This window comes from Chroicocephalus ridibundus, chromosome 1 (genome assembly GCF_963924245.1).
Source record: "Chroicocephalus ridibundus chromosome 1, bChrRid1.1, whole genome shotgun sequence".
Taxonomy (NCBI): domain Eukaryota; kingdom Metazoa; phylum Chordata; class Aves; order Charadriiformes; family Laridae; genus Chroicocephalus; species Chroicocephalus ridibundus.
The window spans coordinates 209,545,471-209,567,104 of NC_086284.1; the positions used below are offsets into that span (position 1 = coordinate 209,545,471).

The 21,634-nt window shown below is 38.6% G+C and overlaps 1 protein-coding gene across 5 annotated transcripts in view; it reads right to left on the reverse strand.

Annotated features, from left to right (window-relative positions):
* Positions 1-21,634, reverse strand: part of CACNA2D1 (calcium voltage-gated channel auxiliary subunit alpha2delta 1) — a 430,557-nt gene that overhangs the window by 337,062 nt on the left and 71,861 nt on the right. For all 5 annotated transcript variants that reach the window (XM_063323544.1, XM_063323542.1, XM_063323543.1 and 2 more), the window contains exon 3: positions 19,379-19,495. In XM_063323544.1, the coding sequence (XP_063179614.1) occupies positions 19,379-19,495 (117 nt within the window). The remainder of the gene's footprint in view (positions 1-19,378; positions 19,496-21,634) is intronic.

The following is a 21,634-nucleotide window of genomic DNA, read 5'->3' on the forward strand; positions in this document are numbered from 1 at the left end:
ACTCTTCCTAAAATTGCAAAATGCCATGGACCAGACCTTCGACTTCCATGCCCCTCCATTGCTCATGAAAGGAATGTCTTAAGATGCTCTCCAGTTATTACTTCTCCTGGCATATAACCATTGCAATGTATACAGGCTTTGAGGGGAAAAAAAAAAAAAAACCAACAAAAAAAGAGGACGGTTGGGGGGCTGGGAGGGAAGGACTCATCTGCTGACCCAGTGGGAAGTCTTGACATGTCATGAATGCTGTGGAAGAGAAGCCGGTTTGGAAAAGCTGAGGAAGTGCCTGGTGGGACCGCATGGTTTACACACGTCACTATCTATCTTCTATGTTGCTAAAAGCTGATTCTGTTTGAAATCTACCTGAAAATATTCACCCCTAGGATTTCAACTCAGTCTGCTTTTATCACCTTGGGTAAACATGCTCCTCTAGCCTTTTCTGTTCATTCACGTTAATTTTTTTAAAGACCTGGTTAAAAGTAAATATATCCTGACAACTCCAGAATACATGTAAACCCTTAAAAAAAAAAAAAAAGAGAGAGAGAGGGGAAAAAAAAAAAAGAACAAACGTCAAGGGGGATTGCTCACTGCCTGCTCAGTGACAAGAGCGTTGCGGCCGCCCACGCCTGCACCATCCGCCCAAACACATCCAGCAAAAACAAAATTATTGCTCCACAGTGCTCTGACTCAGACAAGGTACTTGGGGAATAGCCACTGAATTTAGCAGCAGAGGCTGTCTGTTTAGTACTTCACACTGGACTGAGCATCAGTGAGTCACTGCTGCTGTACCACAAACCAATTTGGAGACAGCATAAAGAGCAAAGGAGAAGAAACCTGGCCATAGCCAGTGTGCAAGCAAAAATTGAAGCTGAAGCATTATGTAAGGTTTTTTTCTGTACAAGGGGACGAGACCTAAAGCATCTTTGTGATCTTTTTTGGGTTTGGAGAGTGTTCCCTGCTAGCTTTTTAGCGGGGGTGGAAAAATCCCCTTCATAATGAATGTGCAACCTGCTGAGATCTGTAACAGGTCACACCAGAGAAATATTTGAGGAAATACCCTTGAAACATAACCACCTATGAATTTCAGGTTTGTTAACTACATGTAAAGAAATACATACTCTTCCTTAGCAGTGTCAGAGCTGGATGTAATGATGGTAATGGAGGAACACCATCATCCCATCCCCATATGACCCACTGAATACTGTACTGACCATGTTACTCCAGGACAGGAACTCAGCTCCCTTCACCCCTCTTCATGCTGCCTGCCGTAGTAAGTCCATCACTGCACAGAAACATTTTCCCCTGTACTAATTCAATAACGCACAAATCAACAACTTCCTATTTTTGGTCTGGAGAATCACACAGAATCACAGAATGGTAGGGGTTGGACGGACCTTTGGAGATCATCTAGTCCAACCTCCTGCCAGAGCAGGGTCACCCAGAGCAGGCTGGACAGGACCATGTCCAGGCGGGTTTTGAATGTCTCCAGAGAAGGAGACTCCACAACCTCTCTGGGCAGAGAATTTCAGAATTCATGGCATCAGGAGGATGCATTACGGACCCAGGTTCAAGCAAAAGTACAAACTCTGTTGTTCTGTTTTGTTCTAGTGTTTAAAGGTGAAAGAAAAATCTAATTACTTCATCAATTATTTTAACACCACATGAAAAGTAGCAATATATGAACAATTAGATTTTCCATAATTATACCTGTCACATTTGCATAGAGCAAAATTTATTGCCTAGGGGCGGTTTTAATTACAATCAAGTGGTGAGTGATTGAAGTTTAATAAGAAATAGTGAATTGAAAATATATTAAATCCCCAAACAATTCTATAAAAAAGCAATCTTTGTCTCAGGGTGTACTGAACCTTAAGATAGGCAGAACTTCTCTTGTTATTAAAAAATGAAAAATGTGAAATAGGTCAATGATGTCACTGTTAACTAAACATAAGCCAGGTGTTAAAAACTCACACAATGCATTTCCTTCAGCTTGTAAGGAATGAATTTGATGCTGGCCTGAAAAGAAAAAAAAAAAAAAGAAAAATCCAACCCAACCCAACCAACCAACCAACCAAAAAAAGCCAACAAACCAACCGCACTAAGAATTCAATTCAAACTGCTTTTTTATGGAAGGCACAGTCCATAAAAGAACTGTTATACAAAAATTGTATTTTTTCATAGCTAAACTAGACATCACCACACTTTGTCTGAAGGTATTATATTCTCTACTCCACTGTAACAGTGGCTTCTAAATGATTTCCAATTGGGAGACCGCTTACAAATCAATATTGACGTTTTTAAACTTTTTTGAAAATTAATATCAAATAAAAGTTAATTTCCCTGGCAGTCGCATTCCAATGCAAACTGTTGAAACATACTTGTGGATTCGTTCCCCTCCTTTGGGAACTGGTGCTCTACATCTTCTGCTGCTGGTGATTTTCTTTGACAATGATCATGTCCATCAACTTGGAAGAACAAACTGACTGGTTTTGTGTTTGCAAAATATTAGCAGAATTTTGTAAATACAGTGTGAAAGGTACCAAAGGTAATCTATAAAGGGCAAAAATAAAATAATATTTAAAAAAATAGAAATTAAGTGCCTAGAACAAGACTAAGGATAATATAGTAAAAAAATGTTAAGTAGGAAAAACCTTATTTACTATCTTTGCTGGCTTCAAAGGTTCAGAGAATGTGAGCAGAGGTTTCCCCAGGTAACTGTAAGTCTGACTTTTGGGCATTAGCAGATGTGTAAGAGCAGCTATTTACACTTCAAATAGCCATCTACAGTGCTTAATTCAGAGGTGCTGTGCCTAGGACACGTTCTGACCAACTGCCATACTTTTTCTGAGATGTCTTGCAATGTAAGGAAGATGGTGATGATGTTCGAATTTATACAAAGACCAATGGGAAAAAAAATTTGCTCTCATCTAGCTGAGTGCTATAGAAACTAAGATCCAAGCCCCCATGTGTTATTCTCCCTCCTGCCTCCATGAATCCTCCGTTCCTCACACAGTGGATCAGCACTGGTAGGACGAAGTGTAATTCCGTTCAGTCCAGCTTGCAATAAAGTGATCAGAGCACTCTTTTGGGGGATGGGAGACAAACATAAGCATTCTTAGACTGAAGATAAATTTGATCTCAGATCCCTAATTTCCTAGACAGCCATTTGAGTTGTGGAATATCCTTCCAAACACATTAAAAAAGAAAAAACTTATCAAAAATCCCAAACAAAAAAAAAAAAAAACAAAAAAAACAACAAAAAGCAAACAAACAAAAAAGAAACAAACACCAAACCCACAACATCTCTGTAGCTACGAATCTTAAGTAGAAGATTTCAGTCTCTGATCCCAAGAAAATTAAGGTATCATCTTGCAACATTGACTGAAATGGCAATGCTCCAGAGGATTTCAGTTGCATCTGTGTAAGACATCCTGTGCTTAGCAGGTATGTGTCTGTCTTTCAGCTGTGCTCGTCTCATGGCCATATCCCAAAGGTGGAATCCAGACCTATGTGATGCCTTGTTTCTGATTCTACCAGGACAGTCAGGTGTGTTAAAATCAGGCATACTTTGGACACATTTCAGTCTTTGGAGCTAGTACAGCGAGAGTCTCCTTCCCTCTGAACACTAGGAGCAGACATGTAAACATATTTGTAGAGACACCACTGGGGACCACTTCCCCCTCTATGTGAGTTCATAAATCAAATCCAAATATACACTAAATCTGAGCCCTTTAGGAATTTAGTTGAAGATCATCAATTTGTATCTGCTAAGCAGCTGCATAAAAGGGAGCGAAAAATGTTCCTGGACAGCCCTTGGACTTTGAAGAAACCACATTTTCATCACATTGACACATCATAAAATGTGCCATCACCTTGTTTTCTTGAAGCTTCCCCATCAAAGGAAATCTTTTAACTCAACAAAAGGATTAACATAAAAAACACATGAAGCACCTCAGCCTCTACTGATTAATAATGCTTTTGGCAGGTGATGCTTACATTTGTTTATCAACAAATTTACAGTTAGATCACAGAAAGTTAGAAATTGCCATTTAGACCTTCAGGAAATAGCACAAAACAGTTTACCACACTGCTTTCCTTCAGCGTGTCCTGCTTTCTGAGCTTTTCCACAGAGACTTCTGGTGCAAGGAAATTGCTGGGTTCCTGGGGAATTTTGCCTTTTGTACTAACGACTACATCAAAAGTCAATGTTGCAAAGAAAGCTGACAGGAGCTCTCTTAAGGAAAGTTCTAACATGGAAATTCCACTAGAAAGCCCAAAAGGTATGATAAAGGTGGCAGGTGAACACCTTAAACTGGTAGGAGAGAAAAACCTATGAAAGAATGATGTCAGGTGGACAGGCTACCTGAATCTTCTTCACACTTTCATGAAGACAGAAATTCAGTATTTCTTCTCAACTGGCTGTGCTGCAAGCTGTTTCCAAGGATTCAGGCCCCGCCGATCCAATTCCTTTAAAGCTTACTTGGAAGAGCCCCAGATTTACCTGCATTCTTTCCTGAGGGTCCCTATTAGATGCACACTTGAAATACTGACACAAAGTGTGCTACCAAAATGCTTGAGGAAAAACTCAAATATTCCAGGAAACAATGTGTTACACTGCTGAAGCCATACTGCTATCCAGCCCTACAGCGCAGTTAAGGATACGGCAACTATATAATAAGCCTTATGGCCATGCTGTAGATGGCTACCGTAACACTCAGAAAACAGAATCCTTTACAGAAAGGGAAAAAAAACCCAGGAAGGCTGTTTGAAAGAAAAGACTATTCAACTACTCATCGTTGAATGTTAATGTATCAAATTACATGACCAGCAACCAACACAAATGTGGGGGTTTATCTTTTACTTGTGCAAAGAACAAGACTTTGAAATGGGTTAAAAATCAGATTCTGGTGCCCATTCTGCAATTCGATAGGTCCTTATTGCAGCAAGAGTTCTACTGACGTTGAATGTTAGTCTGATGCAAGTACATATGTCATCAGTCAGAACTGGCATTTTAAAATTTAATCTTACTCTGGCTCCACAGTAACAATTATTGCATTCAGATCCATCTTATTAAAAATTTGACCAAGAAAAAGGTGGAAAAAACATCTGGAGGAAATGATTGTTTTCACTGTAGCAAAGTATTTCAATTTCTCATTAGGAAAAAAAAAAAAGATTTAAATACACTTATTTTACAAAGTAAAAAAAAAAAGCAAAACTAATTAAAAGATTTTGCATTTGGATAACATTTATTTAGATCTGAGTTTATTTTATTTTTTGATTTAAAATATTTTGTCTGGGTGGTAGTGATTTACTGTTGATTTTTCTTGTTGAGAAGTGCTTGTCTGAACATCTAGCACTACCCATGGAGTTGCAGCATCTGAACATTTTGCCATGACCTTCTGATCTTAGGCCTGCTGGAGAATTATGTCTGAAGTCAGAAAAGAAACTGGGGAAGACATGTACTGAAAGATGAATGTCCCATTCCATTCCATCCTACCCTATCCTACTCTATTCTGTTCTATTATCAGTCATGTTCTAGAAGAGGACCTGGAGCATGATGCATGCACCCAAAAAACACAGTAGAAGAACTTCCTGCACTGTACCTAAGCCTCTGCTCTTCCAAATACTTACACAAAATGATTAGATAGTACAGGCAGGTCAGCGGCTACGTAAATTTATGGGCAAGTTCACTAATAGTTAGTGAAAGGAACAGGCAGAGATGTCCTCTTTGAAATTTCTAATCCAAAAACTATGAACTCAGAGGGATTACCTGCATAATGGACCACAGATACTGGCAAGGCTTGTTATATTTTTCTTACCCAGCATCGCCCCATGCCAACATCAAGAGAGAATACTGACTACACCCGTCACCGCAACCCAGCAGGGCATTTCCTATGCTCTTATTCCGTACAGTACTCCCTGGCTTCAGTTATCACTCCCACTAAAAAAATGGATTTTTTTACATTAGGTCTTAGTATTTTGCCAGAGGGAAAAAATAAAATCTTTGTAGACCTTGAAACTGGTGATAAATGTAACGTGCAGTTTCAGCTACCAGGAAACCAAATGGTTCTACTTTAATGAATAAATTTCGTTAGTTCTCTCATATACTTAAACAGTATCAGGTATCACCAACCTCATTCAATGCAGAACAGAGCTGTGATAATTCTGTAACTTCTCCCTCCCACATACCTACTAGCAGGGAGGGAAGGAAAAGGAGCAACAAGGAAGATGAACGTGTGAAAAAGGCACAGAAAAACAGAGCCATGTCAGATACTGCTTTCTCCTGTTCCCTGATAAAATCTCTGCCTTGCCCCAAAAGATCTATTCCCAAGTTTATGTACCGGTTATCAAAGTGAATAATGCCATGAGCTCAGAGCAGTGAAATGGTAAGCCTGGAGACCCAAAAGTCTTTGACAATTTTGTACATAACCACTAGGGAGTGTTCCATTTTAAATAATCTAGCTTTCACCTGGGTTTATGCTTTAATTCTGCCCTCTGAAATGCAAACTGAACTGAATTACAATTCAAAAGTTTTGAAAACTCGCTAAAATTCTTTAAAATTCTTACAGAAAATGTTGCAATTCAAAAGAGTTGTAATATACCTTTTTTTTTTTTAATTAAGGCAGAAAGAAAAAAAATCTCCTCTTTTCATTTTTTAAAAGTGTTTATATTACTAATGCATTCTGTCTACTAAAAAAAAAAAAGTATTTGTCTTTTTTACAACATTGACATTTAAGGCTGCTAGAAGTATGGGAAGCAACATTTCCGAGAAGCCATCGTTGGGTAAGGAAACCTGTGGAAACACTACGTGACAAGTGGACTTTGGTAGGAAGACCTACTTTGTAGAAACCTTCCTTATTGTTTACTATACAGCTATTATACAAAGTAGTCTACAATGCACAGGCTAAAGTGATCTCATTCAAAGAAAATGCATTTTTACCCAGTTGAATGTGTCATTAGAAATAGAGCCAGGAATTTACAGATTTCATAGCATATTTAGAAAACTGTGAGTGTGTCTTGGACACAGGTACCCTGAAAAATATTTACTAGGTGAAGTGGGTGAACAAATCAACATGACACAGTGTGATGCTGTAGCAACACAAGCTAATTTGAACTTTTAATGTGGGGAATACAGAAAAAGAGAAGCAAATGGTACAAAGCATTCCACTGAAATCATGCATACAGTCACGTATCAATGCTCTTAAAGAAAAGATACTGAAAGACACGAGAAGATGCAGGAAAGAGTCTCAGAATTATCTAAGACCTGGGAAAAAAGGCCTCACAAAGGCAGAATCTAGGCTCAGAAAGTTGTATACAGTACATAACTACTGTACAACAGTTTATGTATAACTTCTGTGTGCAACTTTGGATCACTGTAAACACCTCTTGGTTCTTCACAGTAACGTTTAATAGAGCTTTCAGCAAATAAGGGGAGTTTTTATTTCACAGAGGATTTTAAAATTTTAAAATTCAGTTTTCTTGTGGTTGAAAAAGTAAACTTATTGACTGAGGGAAAGATTAGGAGTCTTGGGAGGGTTGGATTAACAGCATCAGGGTTGCAGTGCCAAGAACTCCTATATTCTTCTTCAGTCTGTTTAGGAAGGTAACATCCCATTAAGCCAGACAAATTTGAACAAATTAAACTACTGGCATGAAATATTGTGATTTTGAAAAATATGTGTTTTACCATGGAAAATCATTCTTCTGTAAGATTTCCAACTAGCCACAGTGAAAAACAGTCTTACACCAGTAAGTGCATCAATGTGTTTCTTGCTTCTTGGGCAGCGGATCTGATTGGAAGTCATCAGACCAAGAAATAAGCAAGAAAATAGATCTCTTCGCCTATCAGGCAGAAGCACATACAAGGAAAACAAAAATATCTGTAGGAGAAGCTGCTGCCTGAGGGCAAGCCTCAGCTAAGAAGGGTAGCAAAGCCCTGGAGACAAAAACTGGGACAAATCCAAGAAAAGCAACAACAGAGGTTTGGGTTGCATTGTTTTCTTTTTAAATCTGAGCTTCTGAAGCTGAAGAAGTTACTTTATAACCAAAAGGAAACCAAAAGAGTTATGTGGAGCAAGATTTCACCTTTCACAGCTGCTACACCAGCCCTCCAGCTTAGGAGAACGCTCGCTTTAATGAGGCTGTGCACCTGCAGAACATCTCCCACAAATGAAATTTCAGTATCCATAAACCCAGACAAAGGAACTTGCTTGTAACAGACACGTGAATCCCCCACAGGGAGTTTATAAAACACCAACACAGCCTCTAGAAAATTAGCCATGGCCATTTGTTTCGTAAGGGCGTTTGCTTGAATGGATCTATAAAGGGGATTGAAGGGGAGGGAACTGCTAGAGCTATCAGTGCTCCTTAATTTTCTCCACACCAGAAGCGAAAGCAACACAGAAGCTATGTTATCAGTGACAATATCTACTGTGTCAGGAGAAAGAAAAGTTAAATTGTGAAGCTGATCATCCAATAATATTATTTGCCACAAGCTCTTTTTAGCTTTCATCATCAGTCGCATTTCTAAGCTCTAACTGGAATACACTGTGCTAGCAGGACGGAGATTCAGCAGGTGTCTCTCTAAGCTAGCGTACTACGCGCCATTGCAGCACTACATACAGTTCAAGTCCACAAAAATCAAAATGATGACTAATGGCTATCTGTGAGGGTATGGGAAGAGGGAGGGACGAGCCCCTCTTTATCTGTCAACAAGAATACAGAATCTGCAGAAGCCAAATCAAATAAACAGTGCAAAGAAAAATCATGGAAACAGGCGGTATTTGTAAGAGCTTCCATTGCAAGCCCTCTGATTTATTTTTCCAGACTTTTATGATGCCTTGTAAGGTATGTGAATTATGTGAATCTATCCTCTGAGGCATAATGTTGCATTTATACAACCTGGATTTTGGTTAATAAAATAAGACTCAAGGCAAGACAAGTGAAAACAAATTCAAACATCTGACATGTGGACAAGCTGACAAATGTTTGACTTCATAAGTGTCACGTCTCGCTAGCTGTCATTCCAAAACACGTTTGCTTCAGCAACTACAGATGACTTTCAAAATAAGCTACATTTACATCTGAAGATTTGAGCGAAGTTCATATTTGAACTTTGTATTTGAACATATTTGAACTTTGCGGACTCAGTATTATAGTATAAAAAAGCATACGTAAAACCTTTTTCTTAGTGTATTCTCCAGTTTTAAAAGCGCGGTATCAGTCTTAAACTCACCTGCAAAGTTCTTGCCATATCTGAAGTAGCTATTTCTGTTATTTGGATCAGCTGTGGTAATGGACTGAAATCTAAATGTAATGCTGTGAAAAGGAGAGACAATGTCTATTCTGAATGCTTGCAGGAAGCATCCAGAAATAAAATTTAGAAATTTTCCACCTCAGTGAATTACTCAGTTTATAGAGGATTGATAGAGATATAAAAAATAAACATATAAATAAACCTAGAATCACAGAATCACAGACTGGCAGAGGTTGGAAGGGACCTCTGGAGACCATCTAGTCCAACCCCCTGCCAGAGCAGGGTCACCCAGAGCAGGTGGCACAGGAACACGTCCAGGTGGGGTTTGAATGTCTCCAGAGATGGAGACTCCACCACCTCTCTGGGCAGCCTGTGCCAGTGCTCTGCCACCCTCAAAGGAAAGAAGTTCCTCCTCCTGTTTAGGTGGAACTTCCTCTGCTCAAGTTTGTGCCTGTTACCTCTTCTGCCGTCGTCTGGCTCCATCTTTCTGATACCCACCCTTTAAGTATTTATAAGCATTGATAAGATCCCCCCTCAGTTGTCTTTTTTCCAGACTAAAAAGATGCAAATCCGTCAGCCTTTCTTCATAAGAGACGTGTTCCATTCCCCTAATCATCTTGGTAGCCCTAACTGTAAAATTTTACCAAATACATAATGGAAAAGACGTAAAGAACCAAGACATCCTGCCATGTAAGAACATATGGTATGCATGATCTTACAGTCCTTATACAGATAAAAGTTTACTTTATTTGGTTTTTTCCGAAACATTAGTATTTTTCTGGTGGGTGGCACAATTAAAGCCATTTAGTTTGTGATGCTGGTACACATTTTGTGTAATCTTTTCACTACATTTTCCCGTAGCCCAATAGCCACCTCCAGCTTGAAATGAAAAGTTAAAATAAAAAAATAAAATATTTTGAAATATTAAAGAGAAGAAATGGCCACAGCCTAACAATTCCAAAGGGAAAATGAGCATGTTTCATAAATAACACAAAATATGTGTATATTGCACAAAACCACACATAGACGAAACTTTGTTCATCTGTTTGACCAGTAATTTACTCTAGTTAATTTGCTCTTTTCCATCCATGTAGACTTCCTCTTCTTAGAAGTCAGATCTGAAATTATTTTGGTAAACAATCCAGGACACAAAGTCCATTGCCAGCTTCCTCACGATGGCCAGCTTCTAATATAACAACTAATAAAAAAATACTAACTAAGTGTGGGAAATTGGTGCTTGCTGGGACACGAACCACAATTTATTTTCCTTCTATGAATTTCTCCTCCTCAAGCCTTTTCCAATACAATTGTCTAACGCCACCTCTAACTAGCAAATGAGTCAAAAGGTAGAAACACCTGAAAATCAGAAATAGAAGAGAAAATAGCAGCAAATTTATCAAGACGTGAGTGACACTTCTTTTTGTACTGAAATCAGTTTTGAAACCAGTTCTCAACAACACTTACATTCTTAAAATCAGCTAGGAAAGAGAGGAAGGGAAAGATAATTTATCTTGATGAATCTTCTGATGCTACCCCAACCCAATGGTAAAGCTGAGGCCTCTCCCTTTCTCTGTTGGTTCTATGGGATATCATCCCTAGGCATAACGAACTAATAGGAAATATCAAGTGCCTCCATCAACTCAAGGCCTAGTTCATCAGTGTCTTCTAATGACAAAATCATGGTGTTTACCCTGTCATCTTATGCAAAATAATGACGGAATTCAGAATCACGGATTGCCCTCAACTTTAGGAGGATCTCAACTACACTTCTGGAGAATGACCTGATTTTAAGGTAAAAAGGCAAGGACTCTGGCCGTTAGAGCCTAAGAATAAGAACAAATGGATTTAACACATCTGAAGGGATGATAATGAAGGTGGAAGGCAATTGTTAGCATCAAAACGTGATTTTTGCGCAGATTATACAATGGATTGGAAGACTTTAGCCTTGTGATCAGAGGACTTACATGGGAAGGAAAAGAACTGAGTTGCAGATCCTCCTCCCTGGTCAGATGTTTTGCCCATTTACTTTTTAGATTAGAAGATAACTGGAAATAGACATATTTCCAGTATGCACACTGAAATATAGTTTAGATGCAATTCCAACACACCTGTGCAAGTGTGTCCAGATCCAGATATCTATACGTATACACAGGTATTTTCACCTCAGAGACCTGGCCCAAGTCCTTACAGAGTGATTAGCTCTAATCTTCAGATTACTACGCAGAAATGATGGACTCCACTATTAGGTGTGACTATTCAGGCTTCTTTGGAATTCCTAGTGGAGCTCAAGAGACCGGTGGCTGGGTTGCAACAAAGCCCAAAACCAAGAGATGCTGCCCAGTGCAAGTTCTGCTAAATGAGTGGACAACTCAAATTTATCTATAGAGTATTTTTGAAGAGTGGAAAGATATCTTGGGGGTGCTCGTGGACGAGAAGCTCAACATGAGCACGCAATGCGCATTTGCAGCCCAGAAAGCCAACCGCATCCTGGGCTGCATCAAAAGAAGTATGGCCAGCAGGTTGAGGGAGGTGGTTCTGCCCCTCTACTCTGCTCTGGTGAGACCCCACCTGGAGTAATGCATCCAGCTCTGGAGTCCTCAGCTCAAGAAGGACATGGACCTGTTGGAACAGGTCCAGCGGAGGGCCACAAAGATGATCAGAGGGCTGGAGCACCTACGCTATGAGGACAGGCTGAGAGAGTTGGGCTTGTTCAGCCTGGAGAAGACAAGGCTCCGAGGAGACCTTATTGCGGCCTTCCAGTACCTAAAGGGGGCCTACAGGAAGGGTGGGGAGGGACTGTTTATCAGAGAGTGTTACAATAGGACACAGGGTAATGCCCTCAAGCTGAAAGAGGGTAGATTTAGATTGGATATCAGGAAGAAATTCTTCACTGTGAGGGTAGTGAGGCACTGGAACAAGTTGCCCAGGGAAGTTGTAAATGCCCCATCCCTGGGAGTGTTCAGCGCCAGGCTGGATGGGGCTTTGAGCAGCCTGGTCTAGTGGGAGGTGTCCCTGCCCATGGCAGGGGGTTGGAACTAGGTGATCTTTAATGTCCCTTCCAACCTGAACCATTCTGTGATTCTGTGATTCTGTGATCTTGTTAGTATAGGCAATTTAAGATTAGCAGACCAGAAGGTAGGCGTCCCAGAGTGTTTTTGAGGATGTTGGGTTGGTTTTAGACATCCAAACAAAACTCTAGCTAGAGTTCTGGACCCCTTCCAAAAACCAATAGTACCAAGCACACCTACAAAATTTATTTTAGTTTTACAGGTCTTTCAGGCTACAGAAAAATTCCCAACCCTATTTAAAGTGTACAGCATCTCTGCCCAGGAATCTCCAAATACGTTATAACTCATGTTTATTTAAGCTTCCCAGTTGTATTGTGAGACATTGAAGCCTTATTTCAGGCGGGCAGGGAAATACTATGGGATCTGGACACACTTGCACAGCTGTGTTGAAATTGCATCTAAACTAGCAGATAAACATTCTGAGTTCCTCATTCACAGACACAGTTGTGCACCTTGGACATTTCCCAACAGCACGTAGAGGGAACCTGTCTCCTAGCGCACAATCTGTGCCTCAGTTTCCATGGAAACTCAATTTCCTCAGTTTTCAGAAGAAACCGAGGCATAAAGGCTAGAATGAAGATACAATATCTCTGGTGGAGATGTCTGAAGAAATCTAGGCAATAAGGTGCAAACCTACATGTACCTTGTCTTTGTCTACACACAGCCCAAGCAGTCAAGTGTATTGACTAGTACCTTCCCTTGAATGACCTTAAGGTAAGGGTTTAACAGCTAAAAGCAAAAACAAATAACCACACAGCAAAACAAAGAAATATTAAGCAGGAATTTGTCAGTGAAAATATGAATGTCTCTCATTCTCCAGTGAAATGTATTTTAGTGGACCTTGGGTGTTTTCTTTACACAAACGGTTATGAATATGGGCAATAATAGAACAAAAGCTTATTAATAAACAAACTCTGAGTGTACAACATAATTTTGACAATAAGCTACTGTCACTGAAGCTTTCCAGAAAGAGATATTTCATTATGGAAAAGAAGATTTGCAGGAGAATATGCATACTTCTTAATTTTGCCTAGGAGGACAAGTAGGATTCATCTCAACGTATTACACAAACATGGAGCCAACAGTTAAATAATCTAGGAATGCAGAAAGGGATCTTATCTAAGCAAGAAATAGAACATTTTGATCCTGTTTCCAAAATTTTCTGCAGGCTGTGCTTGCAAAGAGTGTTAATAGGTGTTCTTTATTCATCATTTTCTCCCTTAATTTTAATTTTCTGTTACCTAAGAAATCCAAGCTTGCTTACTCTCTTCAATTGAAATATAACAGCAAAAATGAGCAAGAGGGTGAAACTGCAGATTTTCCTGCTGTTCCTCGATACATAATGAGCAATGGGCTGCTCAGATGGGCAGGGGAAGGCCAAGGGCTGCACAACTAATGACTTCACACTGCTCAAGGGGGAAGCTGCACCTTTGGTTTAGTGGTTTAGTGTGTAGCACTGGATCAAATATTACTTTAAGATTAGTCATACTTCATTTCTCTCATGACACAATGCATAAAAAGAGAGCAAAACCCCAGAACAGCCGTTTGCAAAGCACTGACTTTTTAAAATACACCTTTCCAAAAAACACAATTTACAATCGTAAATTTTAAAGTATGCCAACAAGAATTAGGATCTTCGCAAAGCTTAAGATCATTTATTATACATGAGTAATAAAGAAATATATAATAAATCCATCTCATATATTATTGGGTTTAAAAGTGTTTATTTTTATATAGTCAGACATAAAATATTCGTACATCCTCAAACCATTTTTTTATAGATATATTACAATGTCAGGTACTCTAGCATTTCTAACAATACTCATCAAATAAATGATAATATCTTCCAAATACAAGTATCCTCACTTTCTTCTGCATAGAAAAGGTTTTGTTTACATTATTTAGTTTCCATCTGAACTGAAAGATTATGATCTATTAGCATGATCTACATAGCTCCAGAAAACTATCGCAGTGATGAATGGGGTGGGAACTATAAAACAGAGTATAACTCCAGTGAAAACGATCAGTTTAGGTGCCAGACTGTCTAATGGACTAGGCATACTATTTGTTGGTACCCTTGGAAAGGTTGTGTACCTGAAACATGTCCAAGAACCTTTGTGAGTTTTGCCCGTTGTTACTGCAAGATACATTTTCCATGAAACCTCCACCCACCTTTCATTACACCCCTGGAAATGCAGGTTGCAATGGCAGCACAGCTAGTCTGTACACCGTTGTTCAGCAAGATATTTAGAGACAGAATATTAACTTGCCCATAATATCATAAAATCATAGAATCATAGAATATCTCAGGTTGGAAGGGACCCATGAGGATCATCACGCCCAACTCCCTGCTCCTTGCAGGACCATATGTGTACCATATTTAAGGCCCCTTCCAACCCAAACCATTCTATGATTCTATAATTCTATGATATGCATATGGAAATTCCATGATATTGAAACAGTGTTTGTTCAGGACGGTTAGGCCAGGCAAATATGCAATGGTAAACAACAGTAAACCAAAAAAAAAATGTTCGCCATTTGAACAACAGGCTGTACTGCAAGACAACCGTTGATGTCCTTGACGATAAGGCTGTCACCTGTCTCCATCCTTACTACTCATACCCCTCTCTTCCTCCAATGCACTTTCCTAGAAAATTCTCCATTTTCTTTTCATCCTAATTTTTTCTTCTATGGCTAACATTTTCTCGTAATGGCAACCTAGGAAAGCCCTCTGAGTTCCAATCAGGACTTTCCCCTTTCATCTTCCCCAGCTACGTACCTATTTTAACCACCATCTTAAAGCTTCTCCCAAGCGTAAATTCATACACATGAAAAAATAAAAATAGACTTTTTTCCTAATGGTGGGACAAGACATCTTTGTCCAGATTTTCTTCATAATCTTTCCTCATATACACCAGAAATGAAATCACAAAGCTTTTCCTTATTACTCAAGGCTTTTGTGTGTAACGTACAGAACCGCTACGTAATTTTACCTTTAAGTCATGGCTAGAGATTTTTCTAGCACAAAGTTGCATGAAAACAAAAATCATTTGGAGTTATTTTTCATTTAAAGGTGCTCTTGCAGCTCAGGGGAAGACAAATTATTATTAGAAAAGTCATCACTAATATTTGCTTATTATAACCTTGCCCAAAGATTGATTGTGTAGCATGCCTAGAGAAAATCATGGCATCCCTGGGTTACGCGAGTCTCTGCACAATGACACTGTTGATGTCATTAACTGACACCTTCCTCGTGGCATCACTGGAGGATCTATGATCCTCTTGTATCATACTCTTTTCGGAATTCAGGTCTTAATTAACATTTTGCATCATATTAACCCCAACGGTAAAACCCTCCGTGCAGTCATTAGTAACACTTCCATTCAACCCCACTCCTGATTTCAGAGAAAATGTGACCAGTAGTTTTAAGAAGACTTAAATTCCAGATAAATAATTCAGCTTCGTTACATAAAGTTTGCAAAATGGCTGAAAAAAAAGGAGAGAGAGACATACATATGGAACGTGAAGAAATTCTCTTAGTAGAAAGTAATAGTTCAGATGGAGGAGATAATAAGTGAGTGTCTCCTGTGTATAAAAATAACCTAGAGGAAGGTTTAAAATCAGAAGTCATTGAAAGCTCTGACATAAATCCGGGATAACTAGAAATAGAAAAGCCAGTATAAATATCTAAGCCATTAGGAGCTCTTAAGGTCAGGTGATAGCACAAGAGAAAGCAACATGAAGTGATCCAAAATTAATAAGCATGTAGAATATGAGTCAGCAAAGAGATCTGCCTAGGACCGTGATTAATAAAAGGGTATTTTTCCCCTTAAGTAATGCTTTTTAGGCCTTTTCCTCTTTTCTTTTTTAAGTCAGACTAACCCCCTGGGTATTTGTGAATATACATCAGAAATACATTTTTTTACAGAAACAACAACAGAACTCCCCAGAATATCTAACCTTGATAATGGCTGAGAAAAATGTCTCAGAATCAGAAATTAGAAGTTAAATAAAACAAGGAAAATGATATTAAAAAGCTTAATCAACATTGAGTCATTTTTACCAATTTGAGAGGTTATACTCATTTTTTAATGCATTTGCTTTAGCTGTGTCTGGCATTTGATACAAAAAGAAAAAGGAAGTTTTCTCAGGAACCATCTATGACCATCCACCCTGGAAAGCTGTTCTGAAGAAAGCGGTTTCGATAAATTCTTGTTTTTAAAATGTATGTAAATATTATTTTTTAAAAAAAGTAAAAAAAAAGAAAGCAATAAACTAAACTAGGATATATAGAGAGAAATCAAATATCACTTCCTCAATAGTTTTACAGTAGGCTACCAAATATAAATATATATATTTATATACATATAGAATTAGGAATATATATTTATAATTAGGACATTAAAAGTACACAAAGTTCACAGAAGGTTTTGGCAAACATCTGAAACCTGACAACCTCAGTCAGCTCTGTCCTTGAACTGGAGTAGAGGAATGTTTCGATAGATGATTTCAATCACTTTGCTACAAAAAGGGTCTTACTTATGTGTTGTAATCACGTAATTAATGTTTATAAATTCTGGTGATTCCCAGGCAATTAAAAAAAAAAAAGTAATTAAAAAAAAAAAATGAGGCATTCCAACACTAAAGAGAAGCATCATTGATCAGTATTTAAAGGATGGCAAATCAAATTCAGTTGTGAGAATTGTGTGGGGACAGTTATTTCCACCTCTTTGGGGATGAATTTCAGTCTGCAATGAAGTGGCACGATCGATAAAGCTGTCATGCAGAGGTCTTGCTGATGCACACCCTGAAATGATGGCATGCAGATAAAAAGTATTGTACATTCACTGCAGCACTGGCAGTAATGGCAACTTCAAGCATTAAAGACGTCATGAGTCATACCCACCAAAATAATGAAATTGGTTTTAAAGTCATAGGTCTTTAGATACTAATACATCTGGAGGGCTTTTTATTTGTTTTCAAGATGCATTGACTTGATCATTTAAAATTATCTGAGTTCTGAAGACTATAAAACTTTTTTTTTTTTTTTTTTTTTTTTTTAAAAAAAGGAGAAACTGGACTGAAGGAACGTCCTTTCCCTAATTTAATCTTCTTTTATGTCAGGGAACCGAATTGTATTTCCCTTTTCAAAAAGTGACCATGGGCTTCCCTAAAATGAGGTAGACATCCTTCTTTGTCCACATTTACAGAAAAACTGGAATGTTTTCTAAAGTAAGCATGAGATACTTAATATTCTTAAAAGTTTTAAGTCCAAACAACCACAGACACACACAAGCCCCTACATTAACCTTGAGTCTCAAGAAAATCTAAGATTTGGCTGTGATAACTTAAAAACATCAGACCTGTATGGGTTGCTGGGAAAACGCTGGAGAAGCTGGTGTGTTCACAAAGGTCTGCAAATGACTTATTTTGCAATAATAATAATAGAGAGTCCACAGAGTGCTACGTAAACATCGCCAGCTGGGTTAAAACAGGAAAACAAACAAAAAAATCATATTTATTTTACACTCATTTGACTAAAGCAGGGAAGCTTTGGCCCAGATAAAACTGGTATTAACATTGTGTACTAGGGAAGCTATGGCAACTGGAAAAGTGACCTCCTGCTGAGACGAAAAGTGAGGAAAACAGGTACCTCCTGCGGTACCTATGCACAGACAACTGACTAAGCAAAGTCTCACCGCCTACAGGAAGGCCAGTCCTCAGGACAGTGTGCAGCAGCAGTTTCACTCTCAGACTGTTTCTTCAGCTGCGTGAAACTGTACTGATAAAAGGGCTGCTTGGGTGGGACTCATCTCCTCCGACTTTACACACCTACAGTATAGACATTTGCATCGAGGCTCCTCTGCTAAAGAAAGAGAGAAGTCAGTACTTCTGGGCTGCAGTTCGTCCCATTTTGAAGTCTTATTCAGAACCTGTCAGGTCAGTCCTGACTGAGAAGCGCCTGTTTGGTTCCACTGAACAAAAAAGGAGCTTAGGACGACCAGCTGAGTAGATGTCTACAGTTAGGTGAATTAATCCCTCTTTTTTCTCTCTTTCACTTTAAATGACATGTCCAAACTCATCTGCAAGTCTATGTGGGTATGTAACTGCTCAGGGAATCCCAGCCTGCTGTTACATCATTTAAGCTTATTTCTAATAGCTCTACTCCGTACAAAGCATGTTTATGAATTCATCTGGATCCCCCCCTTGCATGTTTGGTCGGTATCTTCTGAAAAACACTTTAAGCTGTTATACGAGTCAGAGTGATGTGAGGAGGAATGAAAAGAAGAAATTACCCAGGTTTGGCATCTTACGTGATCGAAGAGAAAGGGACTGCTAGCAAAAGCACTTTAAAGAAATAGGTACTTCTTATTTAAAGCATGAAGAACTGTGAGGTTACAATGCAGCATGGTCTTTATACTAATAGTTCAGGATTAACTTGGTTGATACGAAACATGATTGAAATACAGATTAAATTAACAAGTCAGAAATAGAATAGATATGGAAATTAATCTGATTCACACATGGCTACATTTGTTGAAGGAGAGGAATTAGTTGCTACCATGAAGAAAGACTGAGTAACTGAAAAGACGGAGACCAAATATCAACAGGTGTAGTTAGCAATGGTACCGAAATGAACATCATGACTTTAAAGATACCATTATGTTTAAATCACATTTTAAAAAAGCTCTACTTCTTGTTTCCCCGCTATCACTGCTGACTGTAGAGTACAGTGATCTTCAAGTCATAAACATTCATGTGCATCACATAAGAGGAATATTCTCCAACCTATTTATAACTTGATTTGTTACTTGGCCATGGTTCCTAATCTGTCCGTCAATATTATCAGCATCTGCCCTATGCCAACGAGCTAATGAGTTCATTTTCTACCATGAAGTCATGAGCCATCAGTCTACTTGTCATGTCCTGTACACATCAGGCTGATGCTGCCTGTAACTGCATATATAGCAAAAATAATAATAAAAGCATGTTTCAATAATAAATATTATTCTTTTTAAATACTAAATAGAAAACCTAAGCCATTAGTACTCACCACCAAGGCTTTAGATCTGTTACTCAGAAGTTTTTCAATGTCTCTGGCTGCAATTTCCACTAGCTGACGAGGGTTGTTGGCTTCTACAGTATACAAATCTCTGTTTTTCAAATAAATCTGCAAGAGGAAAAATTGGAAATAAATCAAAATGGCAACAGATATTCAAAATAAGCAAAGTGACTTGATAGAACGGGCATCATGTCCTCTGTTCTTACTGGAAAGCTTCAGAAAGATTATTGCTAGAAAAAACCAAACATGCTTTGCAAAAGAAATGCTTCACCTCCACGCCTGAGAGGTAGAAGTTGCTACTAAAAATCATTTCACAAGTCTTCAAACCTGACTGTTTCTTGTGACAGACTATTCAACTGCTAAAGGCTCAAGGAAACTGATTCCATAGAGTGCTGAGAGAAAAGTAAAATGGAGACACCTTAAAATGAATGAAGCTGAAATAGAATAATTATTGCTGAATTTAATTCTTCCTTGAAAGCTGAACAACAGACGTACCATTTGAAGAAAATCACTTAAGTAATGCTAATGTAATCAGTTTTGTCCCTTATCTATTTATTCATATCATAGTGTTAGTATTCATGAGGAAAGAAGAGGGAGAGGAAGAAAAAAATAAATAAGAAAAGAAGAAAAAAGAGAAAAGAAAAAGGCTTGAAATGGGGAAAAAGGAAGGTGAAAAAAGAGGGGGAAAGAGGGAAAGGCACTATAATTATGTTTCTCTTCATGAGTAAAGGTTATCTTTGGTGAGGAGCCATTATCTGTTTCCAAAGAGGAATGTGTATATAAAGGAGATAATTTGATGTGTTAAAAAACCAAACAAACAAACAAACTAAACCACCAAAAAAACTACAGTGAAATGCAAGCAACAAGAAGTAAAGAAGAAAAAAGTAGCAAGAAATCCATTTGGCTACCACTATCCTACTAGAACTGGATAAAGAAAAAAACACATTATTGGAGGGGGCGGGGGGGGGGGGGGGGGGGGGGAGAAGTGGATACCTTATGGCTAGATGGGCAAATGGGGAAAACTAATTTATGCAACCAACAGATGGCCTGAGTTTACTCAAGTACTCTGCCTCTCCGCAACGCCGCGTGCTGGGGGCTGCGCTGTCTCCTGGGGAGCAATTCCAGGCACTGGCAGGAGCGGGTCCAGCGCTAATGCACTGGCTGCCATCCAGCAGAGAGACGGCAGGCCAGACCCAGTCTACCAGCCCCGCCAGGTTTCTTGGGATAAAGCTACGGAGACCTTAAAGAAACTCACCAAAAATATGGCTCTGAGGCTTGTAGCTGATGGGTATTTATCACAAATGAATTTCTGACAACTACAGTTATAGTTGCAATTTTTTATCGGGCCTGTCTCATAAGCTGTCATAGGCTTTCATCACTTTTGAATTTCACAACACTTATGTTGGGTTTTGGGTTTTTTCCTTCAGAAGTACAGGCTTTGCTTTCCACCAGTAACTCAACAATTGGAATAGGCTTTAATTCTTCACAGAGGAGCAGCTATTTTAAAAATTCAGTGCATCATGAGCTGAAAACCACTACCAAAGACGACAGTTTCTAATGAGCCTCCGATTATAGTTTAGGTGTTTTTGAGGGGCTCGATTTTGAAAATTGCCACACAGAAAGTTTATCTCAGGTATAACCCAAAATCTTTTTTTTTTTTATTTTTTTTTTAGGGCAGATCTTAATAGTAGAAAGGGCCTACAGGCCAATTATTATTTTTTTAAAAAAATTATCCTGCAACTGGTCACCAGAGAATTTCTTACATTTTTCTCTGAAACACACAACATTTGCACAGTTAGCAGTGGAATTCAGAGTTAAATTGACTGTAGTGACCAGAAGAGCCCTACAGTCCTACAAGCAAGGCAAGAGCTGAAATCAGTTTTATAGATTCAAATGGTTTGAATCAGGAATGGAAATTTCAAGAAAGCAAATAAATTGGAGTGACCATCAAATCTGGCAGAACTATCAGATTTCCCACCATGAGCAAATATTTACCCTTATCCTATAAGGACCAGGCACGAGAAGATGGGTGTTACCAGGTGTTTGTGTCTTATTCTTTGAAGGGAAAAGTAGTGCCAATTTCTTTAAACGTCACTCGCGACTATGTGTAGTACACCTGCATCAAATGATACTGAACTTATAGAATGCTCACAAGATTTTGCAAATAGGCTAGAAAACTGTAAAATAACTTTCACTGAGGTTTTTAAATAATAAAAAGAAATAATTTTAAAGCATTCATTTATTCTA